Below are 20110 nucleotides of genomic sequence, written 5' to 3' on the forward strand. Positions count from 1 at the left end.
AGTTAATCATTTATATCAGTCCCTGTCCCAAAGGTGTTTACACTCTCAAGAATGTATATTTGTTAAGTGTGCAAATTGTGCACTGCAATTTGGAAGTGCTATCCACTGGGCCAACTCTGTATGTGAACATGGAACCCAGGTAAAACTTTTCATTATTCATTTTATTTTTGGTGTTTTTTTTACATAGTTACATTTGTTTATCAAAACAAGTTTTTCAGATTTGAGAATACAAAAAAAGAGAATTTTGTGTATTGATTCACTATTATTTCAGCTTTGGCTTCCTTCTTATTGCTACCAAAATCTTTGGAACCTTAATGGTCACAGCTTAACCAATTTTGATGAAATTTGAGTCATTTTATCATCACAATTTAATTTAATTGCTGTGTGTCTACTTTATACAAAACAGCAATGATGCAAAGTGCAAAAAAAAGCCACAAAGCTCTACCATGGCATTTGCATTGTGCTTTCACATATCCAAGTTTCCAAGCATTGTGTTTCTCCTAAAGCAGCATTTGCATTAAAGTTTGCCATTTAGATCCAGTTGCCACTATTAGTTCTTCCATCGCTTGGCATCTTCCCTCTCCCATCACTGTAGGTTAAATTGATGCATAATCAATGTTCACATTATTGCCACCACCAACTATTTTTCCACAAATTAGAATCCAGATACTTGTAAAGCTTGTGTTGCTGGCTTCCATTTCCAAAATCTTAGTGGCTGGGCTCAAGAGACTTTTCAGTGCATTCTATATTCCCACCATCCTTGTCAAATGTTTTAAGTGAATTCTTAGGGTTCAAACAAGTATGTTTTGAAGTGCAGCCACGAATAATTCTCCCTTTCGGCCCTGCAAGGAAAAGATAAGTAAATCTGGATAAGTGAGAAAAACTACACAAATGAATGAAGGGTGCCTCGGACTGTGGAGAGAGAACCCTGGGAGCTACTACCTGGGGGTCCAGGATTGGTTACTTAGTTCTATGGGAGGGATGGTGTATAAAAAAGTAACACCTTATCTGCCATTTCCTTCACCATCATGGTGGAGCACTGTGCAGGCACCCAAAATGGCAATAATAATGCTACCTATCCCCTTTTTTTCCCTTTTTGTGTTTCTGGTTGGATCTTACCTGTAAATTGTTTTCATGCACAATGGTAACGTTAATCTTTGTTCTATTATACTTTATTTTGTTATTGATACTTTGGGTACATTGTCACAGCTGCAGGCAGGTATTTTGAATTTGGTCCTTGCCCTTTGGGGTATGTTTAATAGGTTGTCCTTTACATGCCCACTGCAGTGGCTACCGTCTGGGCATATCCAACTGTTTGGCACGGTTGTTTACCTGGTTAATATCATTCAGTAAAGCTGTGGCCGATCTCCACCCATGTAAAGGACAAGTGGAGTACAAGTGGTGGAAAACACTTTCTCCAGATTCACAAACAGAAATCTGCCTAAATTCCGACTCAACTGCCACTTTTCCGTTTTTGGCGATAGAAAGACAGTTTACAGACACTTTTGTGAATTTGTTGTTTAAACAACACGTATATGTCGTTTTAACGACATTTTTGCCCGCCATTTCCAAAATGGAGTAAAGCCCAGTGTAACTCTGTCAGACCAATTCTTAGCTCTTCTGTATCTTTTCATCCAGTCTCTATTTCACACCTTCTCTCTCCACATTTCCTGCCTAATTTCCACCTTAGGCTGATGCCACACGTGGCGTTTTTACGATGCGTATTTTCTAATTCTCTCGGCGGCTGAAAAACGCACTATATCATCATCCATAGAAATAACTTGAAAAGACTCGAAGCAAACCACACAATGCGTAAATACGCTAGAAAATGCCTTACCAAGGATTTTTCAATCGTTTGCCGAAATACACCAGTATTTGCACAGCAAGCTATTCCTATGTATACACAAAGGCAGCTGCCAGACCTAGCGGAAATACGCAGCGTTTTTTAATATTTCGCATTAGCACCATGGAAACGGGATTTGCTACGTCACCAGTACTAGGCTGAAAAATGCCATAGTCAGGGGCTGTGTGGCTTGTGCGGCGTTTTTAGGCTGAGAAAATATGCAGCGTAAAAACGCCACGTGTGGCATCAGCCTTAATGGGAAAAGCTTGAGAGCAATCAGCTAATCAATTACATTTATACAACCTGGAGCAGTGTAGGTATAACAGTTGTTTGCTGTTCCCAGGCACTCGTAATCAGCAGTGGTACAGTTCGTGGATCCTTCCTTAGTGCAGAATGGGCACATTATTCCATTTCTGTAAACTAAAAAGAAGGAAGGATAAGAATGGATACTGTATATTACTGTAGCAACTGCTGAAACACAGTGAGTGAAGCAGGTAAGACGCATTCCCTATACAAAAATGTATAATGATTTAGACGTTTTGAAACTTGCACTTACTGTGCCTGTGGTCCAATAGGACTATCCTATTCGGTTTATTTAATGTTTAAATAATTTTTTAGTAGACTTAAGGTATGGAGATCCAAATTATGGAAAGACCCCTTATCCGGAAAACCCCAGGTCCCGAGAATTCTGGATAACAGGTCCCATACCTGTACAATAAATATTTCATTATAATATTGTCATTTGCTCTTGTGTAAAGTACATACTGTTTTCCTCTGGACTACAATAGTCTGTGTCACAGCAAGTTGTAAAATTTGTTTCTTTTTTGCCCCGGACAAGTTGGCTAAAGGATTGGCCACACTGCTCCCTTTTTCCACAGGTTTTTTCTATGACTTTCACAGTGCTTCCTAAAAGAAAGAAGAAATGAGTGCATGAAACGTAATATTTAACGCATTGGCTAATTATAAGAAATTATTGTCTCTAACATTTTGGTTTGACATGAATGTATAAGGGTTTTTAAATGATAAAAAATAAATAGGGGGTTCAACACCAGTTATTAATCAATACAAGTCTATTGCAAGGTTGGGTGAGGCAAGCCAGGAGACAATGGCCTAACCTTCATACATAGTGAATGCGGGTCTCTGGGAAAGCATATTGTGTAACACATTTTTATTCTTTTTTTTCATAATTTTGTGAGATTTAGCCATTTACTTGAAGGGGTTTAACTAGATAAAGGTAAACAACCCATTAGGTAGGTAAGGAACTTGCTGGAACCAGTCTGATGCAAGGGGGCCTGGCATGGCAGGGCTACGATTACATGGCTGATGATTAACAGCTTGGAGCAGTAGAACAAGTCATTTTGAGATATTTGTTTAGAATTGAGCAATTCTCTCTCTCAGCATATATGCAGCCTTATACTGCAAGAGACTTAATGGGCACCTATTGATTGAAAATTCTTTACCCCACTGGAAGTGCAGGTTAATAGAGCCCACACTGGTTGGGGGAAACAATACCATTTTGCATATAAAACAGTACCTGTACTTGATCCCAACTAAGATATAATTACCCCTTATTGGGGGCAGAACAGCCCTATTGGGTTTATTTAATGGTTAAATGATTCCCCTTTCTCTGTAATAATAAAACAGTACCTGTACTTGATCCCAACTAAGATATAATTACCCCTTATTGGGGGCAGAACAGCCCTATTGGGGTTATTTAATGGTTAAATGATTCCCTTTTCTCTGTAATAATAAAACAGTACCTGTACTTGATCCCAACTAAGATATAATTACCCCTTATTGGGGGCAGAACAATCCTATTGGGTTTATTTAATGGTTAAATGATTCCCTTTTCTCTGTAATAATAAAACAGTACCTGTACTTGATCCCAACTAAGATATAATTACCCCTTATTGGGGCAGAACAGCCCTATTGGGTTTATTTCATGGTTAAATGATTCCCTTTTCTCTGTAATAATAAAACAGTACCTGTACTTGATCCCAACTAAGATATAATTACCCCTTATTGGGGGCAGAACAGTCCTATTGGGTTTATTTCATGTTTAAATGATATGGACACTGCCTCCTCCTACCTGCCCCTTATGAATACATCATCACCATACGCAGGCAGTGCTGTATTCATGGGTACAGCCACAGGTTTCTATGCTCCAAAACACAGTGTGGAGACCTGTTGCCATTCATCTAGTGTGGAATTCACATGGTAGATTGTGCCCAATTTGTGAACTCATTCTATATTCACCATGAATTATGTGTATCAAGCTGTGTGAAGCCTTCTTTGAAAGAATAGAAGGATGGATAGGATCCATCTAAATGAAAGTGTCATGTAACCAAATAAAATAGCCAGGAGGAGGGTGAAAAACCTACAATTATATACAGTAACCTCCATCACTGAATATTGTATAGTGCCAACATATTCAGTAATGCTTTACAGAGATTATACATCATTCCCATCAGTGGAGAAAGTATCCCACCTGTACGTTTTTGAAATATGGGAGGAAACCTAAGTACCCAGAGGATAGCCAAGGGGAACATACAAACTCTTTGCATATCAAACCCAGGACCCAGAGCAGTGCTAACCATTGTGCTAAGCTTTTACTTGTTCTTTTTGTACATATTACTTGTTATCAACATATTTGTGAACATGTTACTATAAAGCACACAAGGTGAGAATATGGTGAAAATAGGACAATATGGCAACAGTAAACCAAAAATAGGGCAATCTGGTGACAGTAGGACAGGATGCTGACAGTAAAGCTGTTCATACACACGTCAATACAAGCTGCCGACTGGGCCTCTCCAGTCTGAGTTGCCAAATGAATCAAAACAAATCAAATATAACATGTCCAGCCCAACAGTCTATATACCAAAAAAAACAAATGTAGAGAGTGTTCCAGGTACACCAAACCCTCAGCCAGGGGTGCAGAAAACTGTATCCATTAACATCATGATGTTAATAGACTCAAGAACACTGGCCGACTATCTGTCCCCTTCAGCCCAATGACCGGATTAGTCCAATTTGCCCCAGTGTGCAGGCAAAATAAGGGAGAGATTGACTGGTTTGGGCCCCAGCCAGCCTATGAGCAGCTGCTGAAGTAGAACTCTTTTCTTCTGCCGGGGAGGGGGAGTAATAGAACATCTAATGGGCCGGAGGTAGGACAGTCCTATTTTAGGTGAATAACGCGGCCCCGCAAAGTCTCTTTTGCCCTGGGCTAATTCAGTTTCTGCTATTTAATTGAATTTATGATTAGAAGGGAAATCCACTTTATTTCAAGCTTGGATTTCTTTCATTTACATTTATTTTCGCTCAGGCTCCATGCACACGTCCGGACAGCGGGCAGGTTAATGAGCAGTCATTCCCTTCCCTGTATGTGCATACTATAATGCACACAAGGTGAGCCAAACAAATGCTGTGTGTAGCCTGCGGCATCTGGAAGGCAGTTACTGTATACATACACTTGCATTTGATCCATTAATGTGCAGACAGAGATATAAGACCTTTTTACACATAATACATACCAACTTTCGATAAAACCGTCATGCAGACTGTTCCATCAACACATGATGTTACCTCCCCACAACCACGAGAAGCTGAGCAGTCATAGCATACTATTGCATTTTTTACCAAAGCTGTAAAAAAAAAGAATGTTAATATTGTTCAGAATTACAGATACAGTACTGCCGTCCCTCACCTGCTCCGGAACATCCTGTTCTCCCTACACTGTTCTCAGGCACCTGTTCCTGGATCATGTTGATGTGGACCAATTTAGTTGTGAAATGCTTTGGGAAGGGTGGAACCCTGTTTGATATGGGTGTGCTAATAATGCTAGCATTGTATGTAAATCGTTTTGTCAGGGCACTTTCCATTTTTGAGTTATATATTCAAGTACAGTTTGTTTTTTGCTTTTTGGCAGCATTATGTATGTATATATGTATGTATATATATCTTTATTTATAAAGCGCTACTTATGTACCCAGCGCTGTACAGTAGAATACATTAATACAAACAGGGGGTTATTAAGATAAATACAAAGTATAACAATAAATACAAATAAATACAAGATACAGTTGCAATATGATAAGAGTCAAAGACACAAGAGGATGGAGGTCCCTGCCCCATAGAGTTTACAATCTATATACAGGTATCGGACCCCTTATCCGGAAACCCGGTATCCAGAAAGCTCCGAATTACGGAAAGCCCGTCTCCCATAGACTCCATTATAAGCAAATAATTCAGCATTTTAAAACTGATTTCCTTTTTTTATGTAGAAATAAAACAGAACCTTGTAATTGATTGAAGATATAATTAATCCTTATTGGGGGCAGAACAGCCCTATTGGGTTTATTTAATGGTTAAATGATTCCCTTTTCTCTGTAATAATAAAACAGAACCTTGTAATTAATCCCAACTAAGATATAATTACCCCTTATTGGGGGCAGAACAGCCCTATTGGGTTTATTTAATGGTTAAATGATTCCCTTTTCTCTGTAATAATAAAACAGAACCTTGTAATTAATCCCAACTAAGATATAATTACCCCTTATTGGGGGCAGAACAGCCCTATTGGGTTTATTTCATGGTTAAATGATTCCCTTTTCTCTGTAATAATAAAACAGTACCTGTACTTGATCCCAACTAAGATATAATTACCCCTTATTGGGGGCAGAACAGCCCTATTGGGTTTATTTCATGGTTAAATGATTCCCTTTTCTCTGTAATAATAAAACAGTACCTGTACTTGATCCCAACTAAGATATAATTACCCCTTATTGGGGGCAGAACAGCCCTATTGGGTTTATTTCATGGTTAAATGATTCCCTTTTCTCTGTAATAATAAAACAGTACCTGTACTTGATCCCAACTAAGATATAATTACCCCTTATTGGGGGCAGAACAGCCCTATTGGGTTTATTTCATGGTTAAATGATTCCCTTTTCTCTGTAATAATAAAACAGTACCTGTACTTGATCCCAACTAAGATATAATTACCCCTTATTGGGGGCAGAACAGCCCTATTGGGTTTATTTAATGGTTAAATGATTCCCTTTTCTCTGTAATAATAAAACAGAACCTTGTAATTGATCCCAACTAAGATATAATTACCCCTTATTGGGGGCAGAACAGCCCTATTGGGTTTATTTCATGGTTAAATGATTCCCTTTTCTCTGTAATAATAAAACAGTACCTGTACTTGATCCCAACTAAGATATAATTACCCCTTATTGGGGGCAGAACAGCCCTATTGGGTTTATTTAATGGTTAAATGATTCCCTTTTCTCTGTAATAATAAAACAGTACCTGTACTTGATCCCAACTAAGATATAATTACCCCTTATTGGGGGCAGAACAGCCCTATTGGGTTTATTTAATGGTTAAATGATTCCCTTTTCTCTGTAATAATAAAACAGTACCTGTACTTGATCCCAACTAAGATATAATTACCCCTTATTGGGGGCAGAACAGCCCTATTGGGTTTATTTAATGGTTAAATGATTCCCTTTTCTCTGTAATAATAAAACAGTACCTGTAATTGATCCCAACTAAGATATAATTAATCCTTATTGGATGCAAAACAATCCTATTGGGTTTAATTAATGTTTTATTGATTTTTTAGTTGACAAGGTATTGAGATCCAAATTACGGAAAGACCCCTTATCCAGAATACCCTTGGTCCCGAGAATTCTGGATAATAGGTCCCATACCTGTACTAGTTTTAGCTTATGGGTGACAGTACCAATAGCATAATATAGTATTGCTTACGTAAATTGCAGTCAGGAAAATCACAGCAGCTGAATCTGGCAGTAAAACCAGGTATCACATCTTTAGTCGGCTCCGATATACAAGATGCTCCACTGATTGGAGGCCCACAATACTTCATTTCAAAAAACGTGTAAATGCTGCTAGCTCCTGGATTAAAGTCATACTCTAAAAAAAAAAAAAAACTGTTAGGTGTTATAAGGTGATAAAGTGATTTAAAGGGGAACTATCATGAATAAAATGTTTATTATATTAAAAATATGAAATCTAGACAAAGATATTGACAATTTTGTAGCATTTGAAAATGTTCCACTGTTTCTAAGTTATGGCTAATTACTCTGACTTCCTTGTCTGTCAGTGACTGAGAAATATGTAAATGACTGGGCAGAGTGAAATCTGATTTGCTGTGGTCATGTCATGAGGCCACACCCCAAAAGCGAAAGTAAAGAAATGGGGCTGGCCTGGGGGCTAATGAAGCTACATTTGTACATATAACAGTAAAGCAGGCCATTGTTTACATTTTTTAAAAACATAAACCCAACCATAACGTTGTCCTACTGCATACCTCCCAACATTTGAAAAAAGAAAAGAGGGACAAAAAGATTTTTTTTGACCACGCCCATGTTTGTGGCCATGCCCCCAATTACCACACCCCATTTAAAAAAAACAAAACACTCCTTTTATATAGTTGAAATGGCGGGATCAGACGCAAAATGTGCTATACCCTCATACTGTACTAGCTAAGGAAAACAATATAGCAACTCCTACATATAAAATACAAATATAGAGAGAAGGCAGTCAGTTGTAAGTGAGTTGTAACTATGTACCAGTTTTGCCCCCCATACACAGTGCCCCCAATGGCCCAATAGACAGTACCCCCATACACAGTGCCCCCATAGACAGTACCCCCATAGAAAGTGCCCCCCTAGACAGTACCCCCCATACACAGTGCCCCCATAGACAGTACCCCCATAGAAAATGCCCCCATAGACCATACCCCCCATAGACAGGTGCCCCCATAGACAGGTGCTGGATAGTTCAATGAATGTCCTGCATTTCCGTAATCTATTACGGAAATGCGAGACATTCATGGAACTATCCGGGACAGCGGGATGCGCTATAAAAACTGAGAGGGGGGTATGCTACTGTGCCCCCAAGGTGTTTGAGAAACGTCATTATGAATGCAAAACAATTCACCATTAAGAATTCTACGACCCTAATGTTTCATTATAAACGCAAAATAATTCACAAATGTAAATTAAGAGATTAAAAGCACTATGTCAGTAACTGGAAATCCTTTATTGTACAATAATGCTTTAATGATACAACGCCAATGTTCCTGGACTACGGCTCCCAGCATGCCCCAGTTTTCATTATACGTTATGTCTGCTCAATCAAATATTATGCAGTGGTTGCTGGACTACAAATCCCAGAATAATGTAATATATAAAGAAGGTTGGGGCATGCTGGGAGCTGTAGTCCAGCAACATCAGGGTTGTATTCTTAAAGCAATATTGCACAATAAAACTTTCCCCCAAATCCCCATTAAAATGCAAGAAATCCCCCAATGAGAATCCCAGCTGATGCGAGTAAATCCGGCTCCCTGTTCTCTGTTCCGGCAATTGGCATTGGCCAAACAGAGCCAATGTGACCCCAGTAACCATGGCAATAAACTTACTTTCATGCAGTTCCTTAACACAGAAGGTTGTTCCAGGGGGACATTGAACGGAAGGACTTTTACAAATTCTGTTCCACTTAGCACACTCAATACATGTAAAAGGTTTATCTATAATGAGAAAAAAAAATATCTATTAAATGTTATCTATTCATGTCTATCTTTAACAGCAATATAACTGTAACAGGTTTTTGAAGACGGGTTGCTCTCTGGTACCATGTACATTTTGTAGCCAGGCTGGTGTCCGGCATTGGCAACTCCTGGTACAGCACGTGTTACATGGACTCTTTCCTCTCACGTGGGCCCTTACTGTACCGTTGAGCAAAGGGTTAACCACACTGATTCCACACACAGAAATAACTTGAGTGCCAGTGGTTCTTAAACCAAATGGTAACTTTTTATTGATGGAGTAGCTTCCCAATCTCTTTAGTGGGTGCAGAGTCAGATGGTACAAGATCACAAGTCAGTAACTGCTTCATGTACATTATCACATTAGTTGTTATTTGTACAATGTCAGCAGTAGGCTACACAACACCCTGAAGTAGTACTCACGGACTTGATGAAACCATACCCCAGAGCTAGGCGAAGCACAATCTCCATTTCCTGAGCAGAACTGCTTGAGTCCCTATAGCCTTGTCCCCACAGGGTACCAACCGCTCCTAGCCTCCTTGATGGAGCCTCCAGCTGCTCTACCAATGATTCTGTTCCTACCTCTCACCCCTAGAGCAAGCTATTAATAATCTATCCTAGCACTTACTACTCCTACTCAAACCTACCTCTCTCCCAGGCCCTTCAGCACCACCACCTCCTCCAGCAAGGGGCAACCAAAAGAAGCTGAGCACACATTAGGGTTGATTCACTAAAGTGCGTCAATTATTATCGCATGCTGTTTTGCGTTAAAATAGACGCGACAATTAGCGCACAATTCACTACAGTATTACCGCGTGCTTTAATTTGCGCGACGAAATAAACCTAACGCATGATTCACAAACACTTAGGGGCCCATTTACTTACTCACGAACGGGCCGAATGCGTCCGATTGCGTTTTTTTCGTAATGATCGGTATTTTGCGATTTTTTCGGAAAATTATCGCGACTTTTTCATTACCAATACGATTTGCGCGAAAAAACGCGAGTTTTTCGTAGCCATTCCGAAAGTTGCGATTTTTTCGTAGCGTTAAAACTTGTGCGAAAAGTTGCGCTTTTTTCGTAGCGTTAAAACTTAAAAGGCGCGCCGTTTTGCGCAAGTTTCAACACTACGAAAAAATCGCAACTTTTTGCGCAAGTTGTAACGCTACGAAAAAATCGCAACTTTCGGAATGGCTACGAAAAACTCGCGTTTTTTCGCGCAAATCGTATTGGTAACGAAAAAGTCGCGATAATTTCCGAAAAGTCGTAAAGGCGCCGCAAAAAATCGCAAAAAATATGAAAAAGTCGCAAAATGTTCGTTTTCCAATCGGAATTTTTCCAATTCGGATTCGAATTCGTGGGTTAGTAAATCAGCCCCTTAGACGCGCTAAATATCGCATTAGTCTATGCGAAAATTAACCCCTACTTGGGGCAGGCGGTAATTATAGAAAAGTACAGTTCATGAGCTTTTGGCAACACAATAAGGACTTTGCAGTGGGACTTATTCAAGTCTGTCTTGGCCCCAGAGTGATGCAGCCCCCAGTTTGCAGGGAAATGGGCATTTTCAGTACAGTAATTTTCCGCAAGTATTGGCGTGTATGGCTAATATGGCGTGCTTTTATTGCACAACTATTTATATGCGGCTACTAGTCATGGGCGAAATGTTTCACCAGGCATGGATTCGCGGCGAAGTTCCGTGTTTCGCCATTGGCGGATTGTTTCGCAAAACGGATGAAAAAATTTGCCGCGGAAAAATTCGCCGAACGTCCAAAAATTGTCACAGGCGTCAAAAAAGAATAGTCACGGGCGACAATTTTTTTTGCCGCACAACATTTTCGCCATTTTGCGGATCTTTTGAAAGATTCGCAAATTTTTCGGCTAGGCAAAACGGAACAGATTCGCTCATCACTAGCGGCTACTATTTATATGCCCTATTTATATGCTACCATTTATATGCGGCGACTATTTATACGCGGGCATGTACCGTCCAATACCGCACGAAAACAACGCATGCAGTATCGGGCGTAAATTAATGCAAGTATGCTTATAGTGAATTGTGCGTTAAGTCGCGAAAAAATAAAATTTTTTAACACACGCTATAAATAGCGCATGTTTTAACACACTTTAGTGAATCAACCCTATTTTTTGATACAGGGAGGCAGATTTATCAAAATGGGAGTTTAGCGCTTAATACACAAACACTCACCCACGTTCTGTTCATTCCTATGGGATTTTTAGAAGCTTATTTATCAAATGGTGAGTTTTAACTTTTTCCCATTGGAATGAATAGAAAATGGGTGAGTGTTTATATAATAAGCTCTAAACTCACATTTTAACAAATCTGCCCCATAGTAAATCTTAGTGAATGGCCCCCTTATTCAGTGGATCAGTTTCATGTTTCACAAACTACAAGCGCCTCTATTTTCTCCATTCTCAATAGTGTAGGCATTTCCCATTTTACTATTATGGATAAGATGATACATTTATTCCTTACTGGGATCATCTTGTAATCCAGGCTCTGCTCTCAGGGGCTTCCCTTCCGTAGTCGTTATGTTAGTAGTGTGCACTGATGGCACTGCAGGAAAGAAAAAGAGCAAGAAATAGATTGCAGGGTAAAAGCATATATATATATATATATATATATTTTGCCATCTATTTGATGAAGGATTAAAAATACCCACCGTTATGTATATTGTATGAATACATTTTGAGATGAAGTTGCATAAACAGAGATGTGTAGTTCAACAACACTGGATTAAAAGTTCCAACTGTGCATAAATCCTTAGAGCCAATTTTAATTCAGGGTCTTACTGATAATATATAGATAAGTAGAATAACCTCCCTCTGTCTACTATACTTTCTGCTTCCACTGAACCTTTCAAATGTGGATTGCTGTCTCCATGCTGCCACCTAGGGACAGCTTCGGACCGGGCCGCCGGGGTACTGGGAAAAAACCCAGATCCGATCTCCCTAGGGAGCTCCCGTGATCCACCGTCTCCCTCCCCTGACACGCCGCAGGTAAGTTTCTTTCAGGAGCGCTCGGGATAGGGTGTTGTAGGGTTTGGGGACCTCTAGGGGGGGTGAAGGCGATGGGGTGCAGGGGCCCCTGAGGCAGAAGCCCCAGTGGGCCCTGCACCCCCCCCAGTCCAACCCTCCCTAGGGACTAGAACCTGTAAGAGCATCTCAGCAATATGAAATAACATTCTATTAAGTATTATACAGGTATGGGACCTATTAACCAGAATGCTCGGGACCTGGGGTTTTCCGGATAAGGGATCTTTCCGTAATTTGGATCTCCATAACTTAAGTCTGCTAAATATCATTTAAATATTGATTAAACCCAATAGGCTTGTTTTGCCCCCAATAAGGGGTAATTATATCTTAGTTGGGATCAAGTACAGGTACTGTTTTATTATTACAGAGAAAAGGGAATCATTTAACCATTAAATAAACCCAATAGGGCTGTTCTGCCCCCAATAAGGGGTAATTATATCTTAGTTGGGATCAAGTACAGGTACTGTTTTATTATTACAGAGAAAAGGGAATCATTTAACCATGAAATAAACCCAATAGGACTGTTCTGCCCCAATAAGGGGTAATTATATCTTAGTTGGGATCAAGTACAGGTACTGTTTTATTATTACAGAGAAAAGGGAATCATTTAACCATGAAATAAACCCAATAGGGCTGTTCTGCCCCCAATAAGGGGTAATTATATCTTAGTTGGGATCAAGTACAGGTACTGTTTTATTATTACAGAGAAAAGGGAATCATTTAACCATTAAATAAATATGGGAGATGGGCTTTCTGTAATTTGGAACTTTCTGGATAACGAGTTTCTGGATAAGGGATCCCATACCTGTACATACATATATAGACTGTAAGCTCTACGGGGCAGGAACCTCCATCCTCTTGTGTTTTTGACTTTTATCGCAACTGTATCTTGTATTTATTTGTATTTATTGTTATACTGTGTATTTATCTATTATTATCTTAATAACCCCCCGTTTATATTAATGTATTCTACTGTACAGCGCTGCGTACATAAGTAGCACTTTATAAATACAAATATGCATACATACAAATATATTTATATAGTACAAAAAATACCAGCTGATCATTTTTGTACTATTGGAACAGTACAGATGCAGACCCAGGAGTAAATGCCTGGGTACTAATGAAAAAAATTAGTTACCTACAGTAAAAAAATTGTATATTATGTACCCATACACCCTGCAAGCTGCTGGATATAAACTCTAGGTTATATTGAATAAACTTACCAATGTTTAGAAGCAAAGCTCCCCAAAAACTCACAGTGTAGAGAGAGACCATTGTGGCTGAATTCAGATGTATATCTCTGCTTTACGTATGACAAGAAAGACAAATTATTTCTTTAGATCATATTAGGGAATATCTACACCTTGCATTCTAATTGGTTGGAGTAGGTGGGGTGGCAGTTGCTATTATCTGGGTGGATTCTAATCAACTGGCTCCACACCTTAGCACTGTTCTCTGGCTGTATGTGTACAAGACTGGACCTGTACCTTTAGATTATCAAATTTATAACACTATGGGGCACATTTACTAATCCACGAACGTCCGAAAAGCGCCCAAATGCGTTTTTTTCCTAATAACCGGTATTTCGCGACTTTTTCACGAATTTTCGCGAATTTTTTGAGCGCTCAATACGAAAAAGTTGCGACGATTTGCAAAAGTCGTAATGGCTATGCAAAAGTCGCGACAATTCACGAAAGTCATAATGGCTATGAAAAAGTCGCGACAATTCGCGCAAGTCATAACGGTGACGAAAAAATCGCAAAAAATACGAAAAAGTCGCAAAATGTTCGTTTCCAATCCGATTTTTTCCCATTCGGGATTCGGATTCGTGGATTAGTAAATCAGCCCCTATGGGTCCATTTACTAACCATCAATTTTTTTTTTAACGTAAAAGGGTTGCAAACCCAACCATTAGCGAATCTATCCCAAAAAGTCTGGCAAAAAATTGTTGCGTGACATTTTCGTCTCCCGTGTCTTTTTTGTCGTCAGTGTTTTTATTCATCGCACGCATCTTTTTTAGTCGCGACCATGCCTATTTTGCCGCGATCGCGTCTTTTTTCCAACGCGCAACTAATTTTCGCTGAAGTTTTGCAAGACAATTTGCCAGTGACCAAATGCAGAAATTCGCTTCAAAGCCCATGCCTGTCGAAAAAATTCACTCATCACTACCAACCATAACACTGACCCACTGCGCCCCCTAGTTTTGCTATAGAAGTTGTTGAAAAACATAATTATAAACGCAAGAAAATTCCCCACTGAGCATTCTACTGAGCAACCATCTGATTATAAGTGCAAGAGAAGTGACCAATGAGAATGCTGATTCCCAGCACTGTGTCAGGCATCTCCCTGTTACCTTACATATAGAGATAATGATGGCATTTTTCCCGTCATTATATGGCACAGGAATCAGACATGGGGATAAAGGGACAGACTTGTTCAGTGCTGGGAAACTGTGCTTATTGCTCCCAACTCCAATTGCAGGAACAGAGAACAGGGAGCCGGATTTACTCACATCAGCTGGGATTCTCATTGGGGGATTTCTTGCATTTTAATGGGGATTTGGGGGAAAGATTTATTGTGCAATATTGCTTTAAGAATACAGCCCTGATGTTGCTGGACTACAGCTCCCAGCATGCCTCACCCTTCATTATATGTTACATTATTCTGGGATTTGAAGTCCAGCAACAGCTGAGTAACGTTTGGTTGAGCAGCGCGGTGCAGCGGGGTGTCCTTTAGATCAACTTTTTAGCACAAAAAGAGAAAAGGTGCTGCAACTTTTTCAAAATGTACATGTGTGTAAACGGCTAGAAATCTGAATTTGACGATTCCCCGGGTTAAACTTGCCGAGTTCATGTAGAATTTAATGACAAAAGTCCATTCCCTTTCTTTGAAGTTCTTTCTTTTGTCTCAAAACACTAGCAATTTCGCTGGGGTTTGTACAAAAACTCGACTTTTTTAAATTGTCGCAATTCGAAAACGTTGAGTTTTTTACTACTTTTTCTTGCAGCGACTTTTACTTGCAACTCTTTTAGTAAATATTAGACAAATTTGAAAATAAAAAATTGTGTTTTGTGTATTGATCAGTTCCCACAAGGTGAAAGCACTGCGCTGTAAGTCCTGGTTTCCCAGTATCTTCAAAGAATGATCTCTTGTCAACATACTTACAGCATACATCTTTGAATTGGGGCAAGTCACACGATGGCGACATCCATCCACCAATCCAATATAATACTAACAGTCAGTACCGGCAGGACAATATCTTCTTTAAAAGCATTTATTGGAATAAGGGTTCTGGTACAGCTGGGGTGTTTGCTACAGAAACCCTACTATAGTTTATATAAATACCCTGCTGTGTAGCCCTGGGGGCAGCCATTCCTGCACTGGTACAGCTGGGGTGTTTGCTACAGAAACCCTACTATAGTTTATATAAATACCCTGCTGTGTAGCCCCGGGGGCAGCCGTTCCTGCACTGGTACAGCTGGGGTGTTTGCTACAGAAACCCTACTATAGTTTATATAAATACCCCGCTGTGTAGCCCCGGGGGCAGCCATTCCTGCACTGGTACAGCTGGGGTGTTTGCTACAGAAACCCTACTATAGTTTATATAAATACCCGCTGTGTAGTCCCGGGGGCAGCCATTCCTGCACTGGTACAGCTGGGGTGTTTGCTACAGAAACCCTACTATAGTTTATATAAATACCCCGCTGTGTAGCCCCGGGGGCAGCCGTTCCTGCACTGGTACAGCTGGGGTGTTTGCTACAGAAACCCTACTATAGTTTATATAAATAACCCGCTGTGTAGCCCCGGGGGCAGCCGTTCCTGCACTGGTACAGCTGGGGTATTTGCTACAGAAACCCTACTATAGTTTATATAAATACCCCGCTGTGTAGCCCCGGGGGCAGCCATTCCTGCACCGGTACAGCTGGGGTGTTTGCTACAGAAACCCTACTATAGTTTATATAAATACCCTGCTGTGTAGCCCCGGGGCAGCCATTCCTGCACTGGTACAGCTGGGGTGTTTGCTACAGAAACCCTACTATAGTTTATATAAATACCCCGCTGTGTAGCCCCGGGGGCAGCCATTCCTGCACTGGTACAGCTGGGGTGTTTGCTACAGAAACCCTACTATAGTTTATATAAATACCCCGCTGTGTAGCCCCGGGGCCAGCCGTTCCTGCACTGGTACAGCTGGGGTATTTGCTACAGAAACCCTACTATAGTTTATATAAATACCCCGCTGTGTAGCCCCGGGGGCAGCCATTCCTGCACTGGTACAGCTGGGGTGTTTGCTACAGAAACCCTACTATAGTTTATATAAATACCCTGCTGTGTAGCCCTGGGGCAGCCATTCCTGCACTGGTACAGCTGGGGTGTTTGCTACAGAAACCCTACTATAGTTTGTATAAATACCCCGCTGTGTAGCCCCGGGGGCAGCCATTCCTGCACTGGTACAGCTGGGGTGTTTGCTACAGAAACCCTACTATAGTTTATATAAATACCCCGCTGTGTAGCCCCGGGGCAGCCATTCCTGCACTGGTACAGCTGGGGTATTTGCTACAGAAACCCTACTATAGTTTATATAAATACCCTGCTGTGTAGCCCCGGGGGCAGCCATTCCTGCACTGGTACAGCTGGGGTGTTTGCTACAGAAACCCTACTATAGTTTATATAAATACCCCGCTGTGTAGCCCCGGGGGCAGCCATTCCTGCACTGGTACAGCTGGGGTGTTTGCTACAGAAACCCTACTATAGTTTATATAAATACCCCGCTGTGTAGCCCCGGGGGCAGCCATTCCTGCACTGGTACAGCTGGGGTGTTTGCTACAGAAACCCTACTATAGTTTATATAAATACCCCGCTGTGTAGCCCCGGGGGCAGCCATTCCTGCACTGGTACAGCTGGGGTGTTTGCTACAGAAACCCTACTATAGTTTATATAAATACCCCGCTGTGTAGCCCCGGGGGCAGCCATTCCTGCACTGGTACAGCTGGGGTGTTTGCTACAGAAACCCTACTATAGTTTATATAAATACCCTGCTGTGTAGCCCTGGGGGCAGCCATTCCTGCACTGGTACAGCTGGGGTGTTTGCTACAGAAACCCTACTATAGTTTATATAAATACCCCGCTGTGTAGCCCCGGGGGCAGCCATTCCTGCACTGGTACAGCTGGGGTGTTTGCTACAGAAACCCTACTATAGTTTATATAAATACCCCGCTATGTAGCCCCGGGGGCAGCCATTCCTGCACTGGTACAGCTGGGGTGTTTGCTACAGAAACCCTACTATAGTTTATATAAATACCCCGCTGTGTAGCCCCGGGGGCAGCCATTCCTGCACTGGTACAGCTGGGGTGTTTGCTACAGAAACCCTACTATAGTTTATATAAATACCCCGCTGTGTAGCCCCGGGGGCAGCCATTCCTGCACTGGTACAGCTGGGGTGTTTGCTACAGAAACCCTACTATAGTTTATATAAATACCCCGCTGTGTAGCCCCGGGGGCAGCCATTCCTGCACTGGTACAGCTGGGGTGTTTGCTAGGCACAGGTTCCATAGCAGATACAGTAACAGATAATGCTCCATTGTATTCTACAGAGCGTATCTGTTATCTGCTATGTAACCTTCTTTTTTCCAGCGTGAATGGCTGCCCAATAGGGCTGTTCTGCCCCCAATAAGGGGTAATTATATCTTAGTTGGGATCAAGTACAGGTACTGTTTTATTATTACAGAGAAAAGGGAATCATTTAATCATTAAATAAACCCAATAGGGCCGTTCTGCCCCCAATAAGGGGTAATTATATCTTAGTTGGGATCAAGTACAGGTACTGTTTTATTATTACAGAGAAAAGGGAATCATTTAACCATTAAATAAACCCAATAGGGCTGTTCTGCCCCCAATAAGGGGTAATTATATCTTAGTTGGGATCAAGTACAGGTACTGTTTTATTATTACAGAGAAAAGGGAATCATTTTTAAAAATGTGAATTATTTGTTTAAAATGGAGTCTATGGGAGAGGGCCTTTCCGTAATTCTGAACTTTCTGGATAATGGGTTTCCAGATAAGGGGTCTGATAACTGTACTAAGGTTTAGAACCCTTGAACAATGGGGTATACAGATTTGAGCACCCATTATATTTTCTTCAGATAAGTAGATAGGATTTGGACTTATATTGCTCAGACACACTCATGATTTCCCTACCAGTTTGCTCCTTTTGTGGTTCACAAATCCGGTTGTTATATCTATGTATCTGGCACCCCCTGCTGGCAGTTAGGGTTGAGCTTATTCTTCACATACCGAGGAGCACAACTGCTGTTACCCCGTGGGCAGCATGGGTTCAAATCCAACTGATTCCTACCATTTAGAATTTCAGCAATTTTATTAGTTTTAGACATACAAGCATTGGAACTATAGCTGTACATACAGAACATAAAGACACGAGAGTGGAAGGATTGCGACATTATCCTACAGTTTGGGTTGGTACTGATTCCATTTCCAATGTGCTACTTGCAGTAAAATACAAATATCATGCTGAAGGCAAGTGACAATGTACTGTAGGTCCTTATGGTACTGCCCGAGCTGGGGTCACCACCATCGTTGCCACCATCGTTACCCCCATCGTTACCCCCATCATTACCCCCATCGTTGCCACCATCGTTACCCCCTTTATCCATACATTTTGCTGTTCCTTTGTTCAAGGGATCGGGAACAATTGTACCTTGCAGGTTGACATCGCAGAGGTTGCTAGAAGTGCAGCCACGAGCAGCAACCTGTTGTTCTGCAAAACAAAAATAGTAATTAATATTTCTGTATAAGCAGTTCTGGGTCACAATGCCTTTCGGGGTCCAGGAGCAGAGTTCTAGGCTCACTGTATTGGATTCAAAGATTCCAAGAATTATGTCTTAAGGGGAATTTACTAGTGATGAGTGAATTTTTTTTGCCAGGCATGGATTTGCAGCGAATTTCGCCATTGGCGAATTGTTAAGCGAAACTTCCATGAAAATTTGCCTGCGGAAAAATTTGACACGCGTCGAAAAATGGGTGCGTCACATACAATTGGGCGCGGTCACATACAAAATGGGCGCGGTCGACAAAAAAAAAGACACGGGCGGCAGTTCCGTGAATTTTCATGTTGTTTTGCGGATTTTATGGTGAAGCGAAACGAGACAGGTTCGCCCATCACTAGAATTTACAAAAGCAAAGTTTAATTTTCAACCACAAATTGACCTGTTTTTTCCCATAATGCAGTCTTTTTTCAGTAAAAAAAACTTCCAACTAATATATATATTTATTATTACTAGGGATGTACCAAATCCAGGAATCGGTTGGTATTCGGGCAGGATTTGGCCTTTTTTTGGCAGGGTTCGGTTTCGGCCAAATTCACGATCCTGGCCGAACGGAATTCGAATCCTAATTAGCATAAATTAGCATATGTTAATTAGCATTCGGAAGGGTTAAATGTTAGGGGGAAAACATTTTCGTTGCACATAACGCTTTTTAACCCTTCCTGATCCGAATTGGTATTTGGCCGAACCCAAAAAACTGGGTTCAGTGCATCCCTAATTATTACCAATCTTTCATTTAATTTCATTTCTTTTCTTTATTCTCATATAGAAATGAGGAATGACCATAGTACAGGCA

At 40.9% G+C, this 20110-nt stretch overlaps 2 protein-coding genes across 3 annotated transcripts in view; both read right to left on the reverse strand.

The window, feature by feature from the left end:
• Nucleotides 1–13778, reverse strand: part of LOC116412294 — a 36499-nt gene extending 22721 nt beyond the window's left edge. The window contains exons 1-8 of one of the 2 annotated variants that reach the window (XR_004223644.1): nt 13699–13778; nt 11913–11993; nt 9294–9401; nt 7619–7783; nt 5377–5487; nt 2609–2749; nt 2147–2263; nt 311–842 (exon numbers count right to left, since the gene is read on the reverse strand). Coding sequence is in view for 1 of the 2 variants with exons in the window: in XM_031906270.1 (XP_031762130.1) it covers nt 709–842; nt 2147–2263; nt 2609–2749; nt 5377–5487; nt 7619–7783; nt 9294–9401; nt 11913–11993; nt 13699–13750 (909 nt within the window). In the remaining variant the exon portion in view is untranslated. Of the gene's footprint in view, nt 1–143; nt 843–2146; nt 2264–2608; nt 2750–5376; nt 5488–7618; nt 7784–9293; nt 9402–11912; nt 11994–13698 lie in introns of those variants that run through there. The other variant, XM_031906270.1, reaches the window with a different exon arrangement.
• A 5051-nt stretch (nt 13779–18829) lies between these two features.
• The window catches only part of LOC116412458, an 8653-nt gene continuing 7372 nt past the window's right edge, over nt 18830–20110 (reverse strand). The window contains exon 5 of the mRNA XM_031906703.1: nt 18830–19247. Within this exon, the coding sequence (XP_031762563.1) occupies nt 18973–19247 (275 nt within the window). The 3' untranslated portion in view covers nt 18830–18972. The remainder of the gene's footprint in view (nt 19248–20110) is intronic.

This window comes from Xenopus tropicalis, chromosome 7, assembly GCF_000004195.4.
Source record: "Xenopus tropicalis strain Nigerian chromosome 7, UCB_Xtro_10.0, whole genome shotgun sequence".
NCBI classification, from domain to species: domain Eukaryota; kingdom Metazoa; phylum Chordata; class Amphibia; order Anura; family Pipidae; genus Xenopus; species Xenopus tropicalis.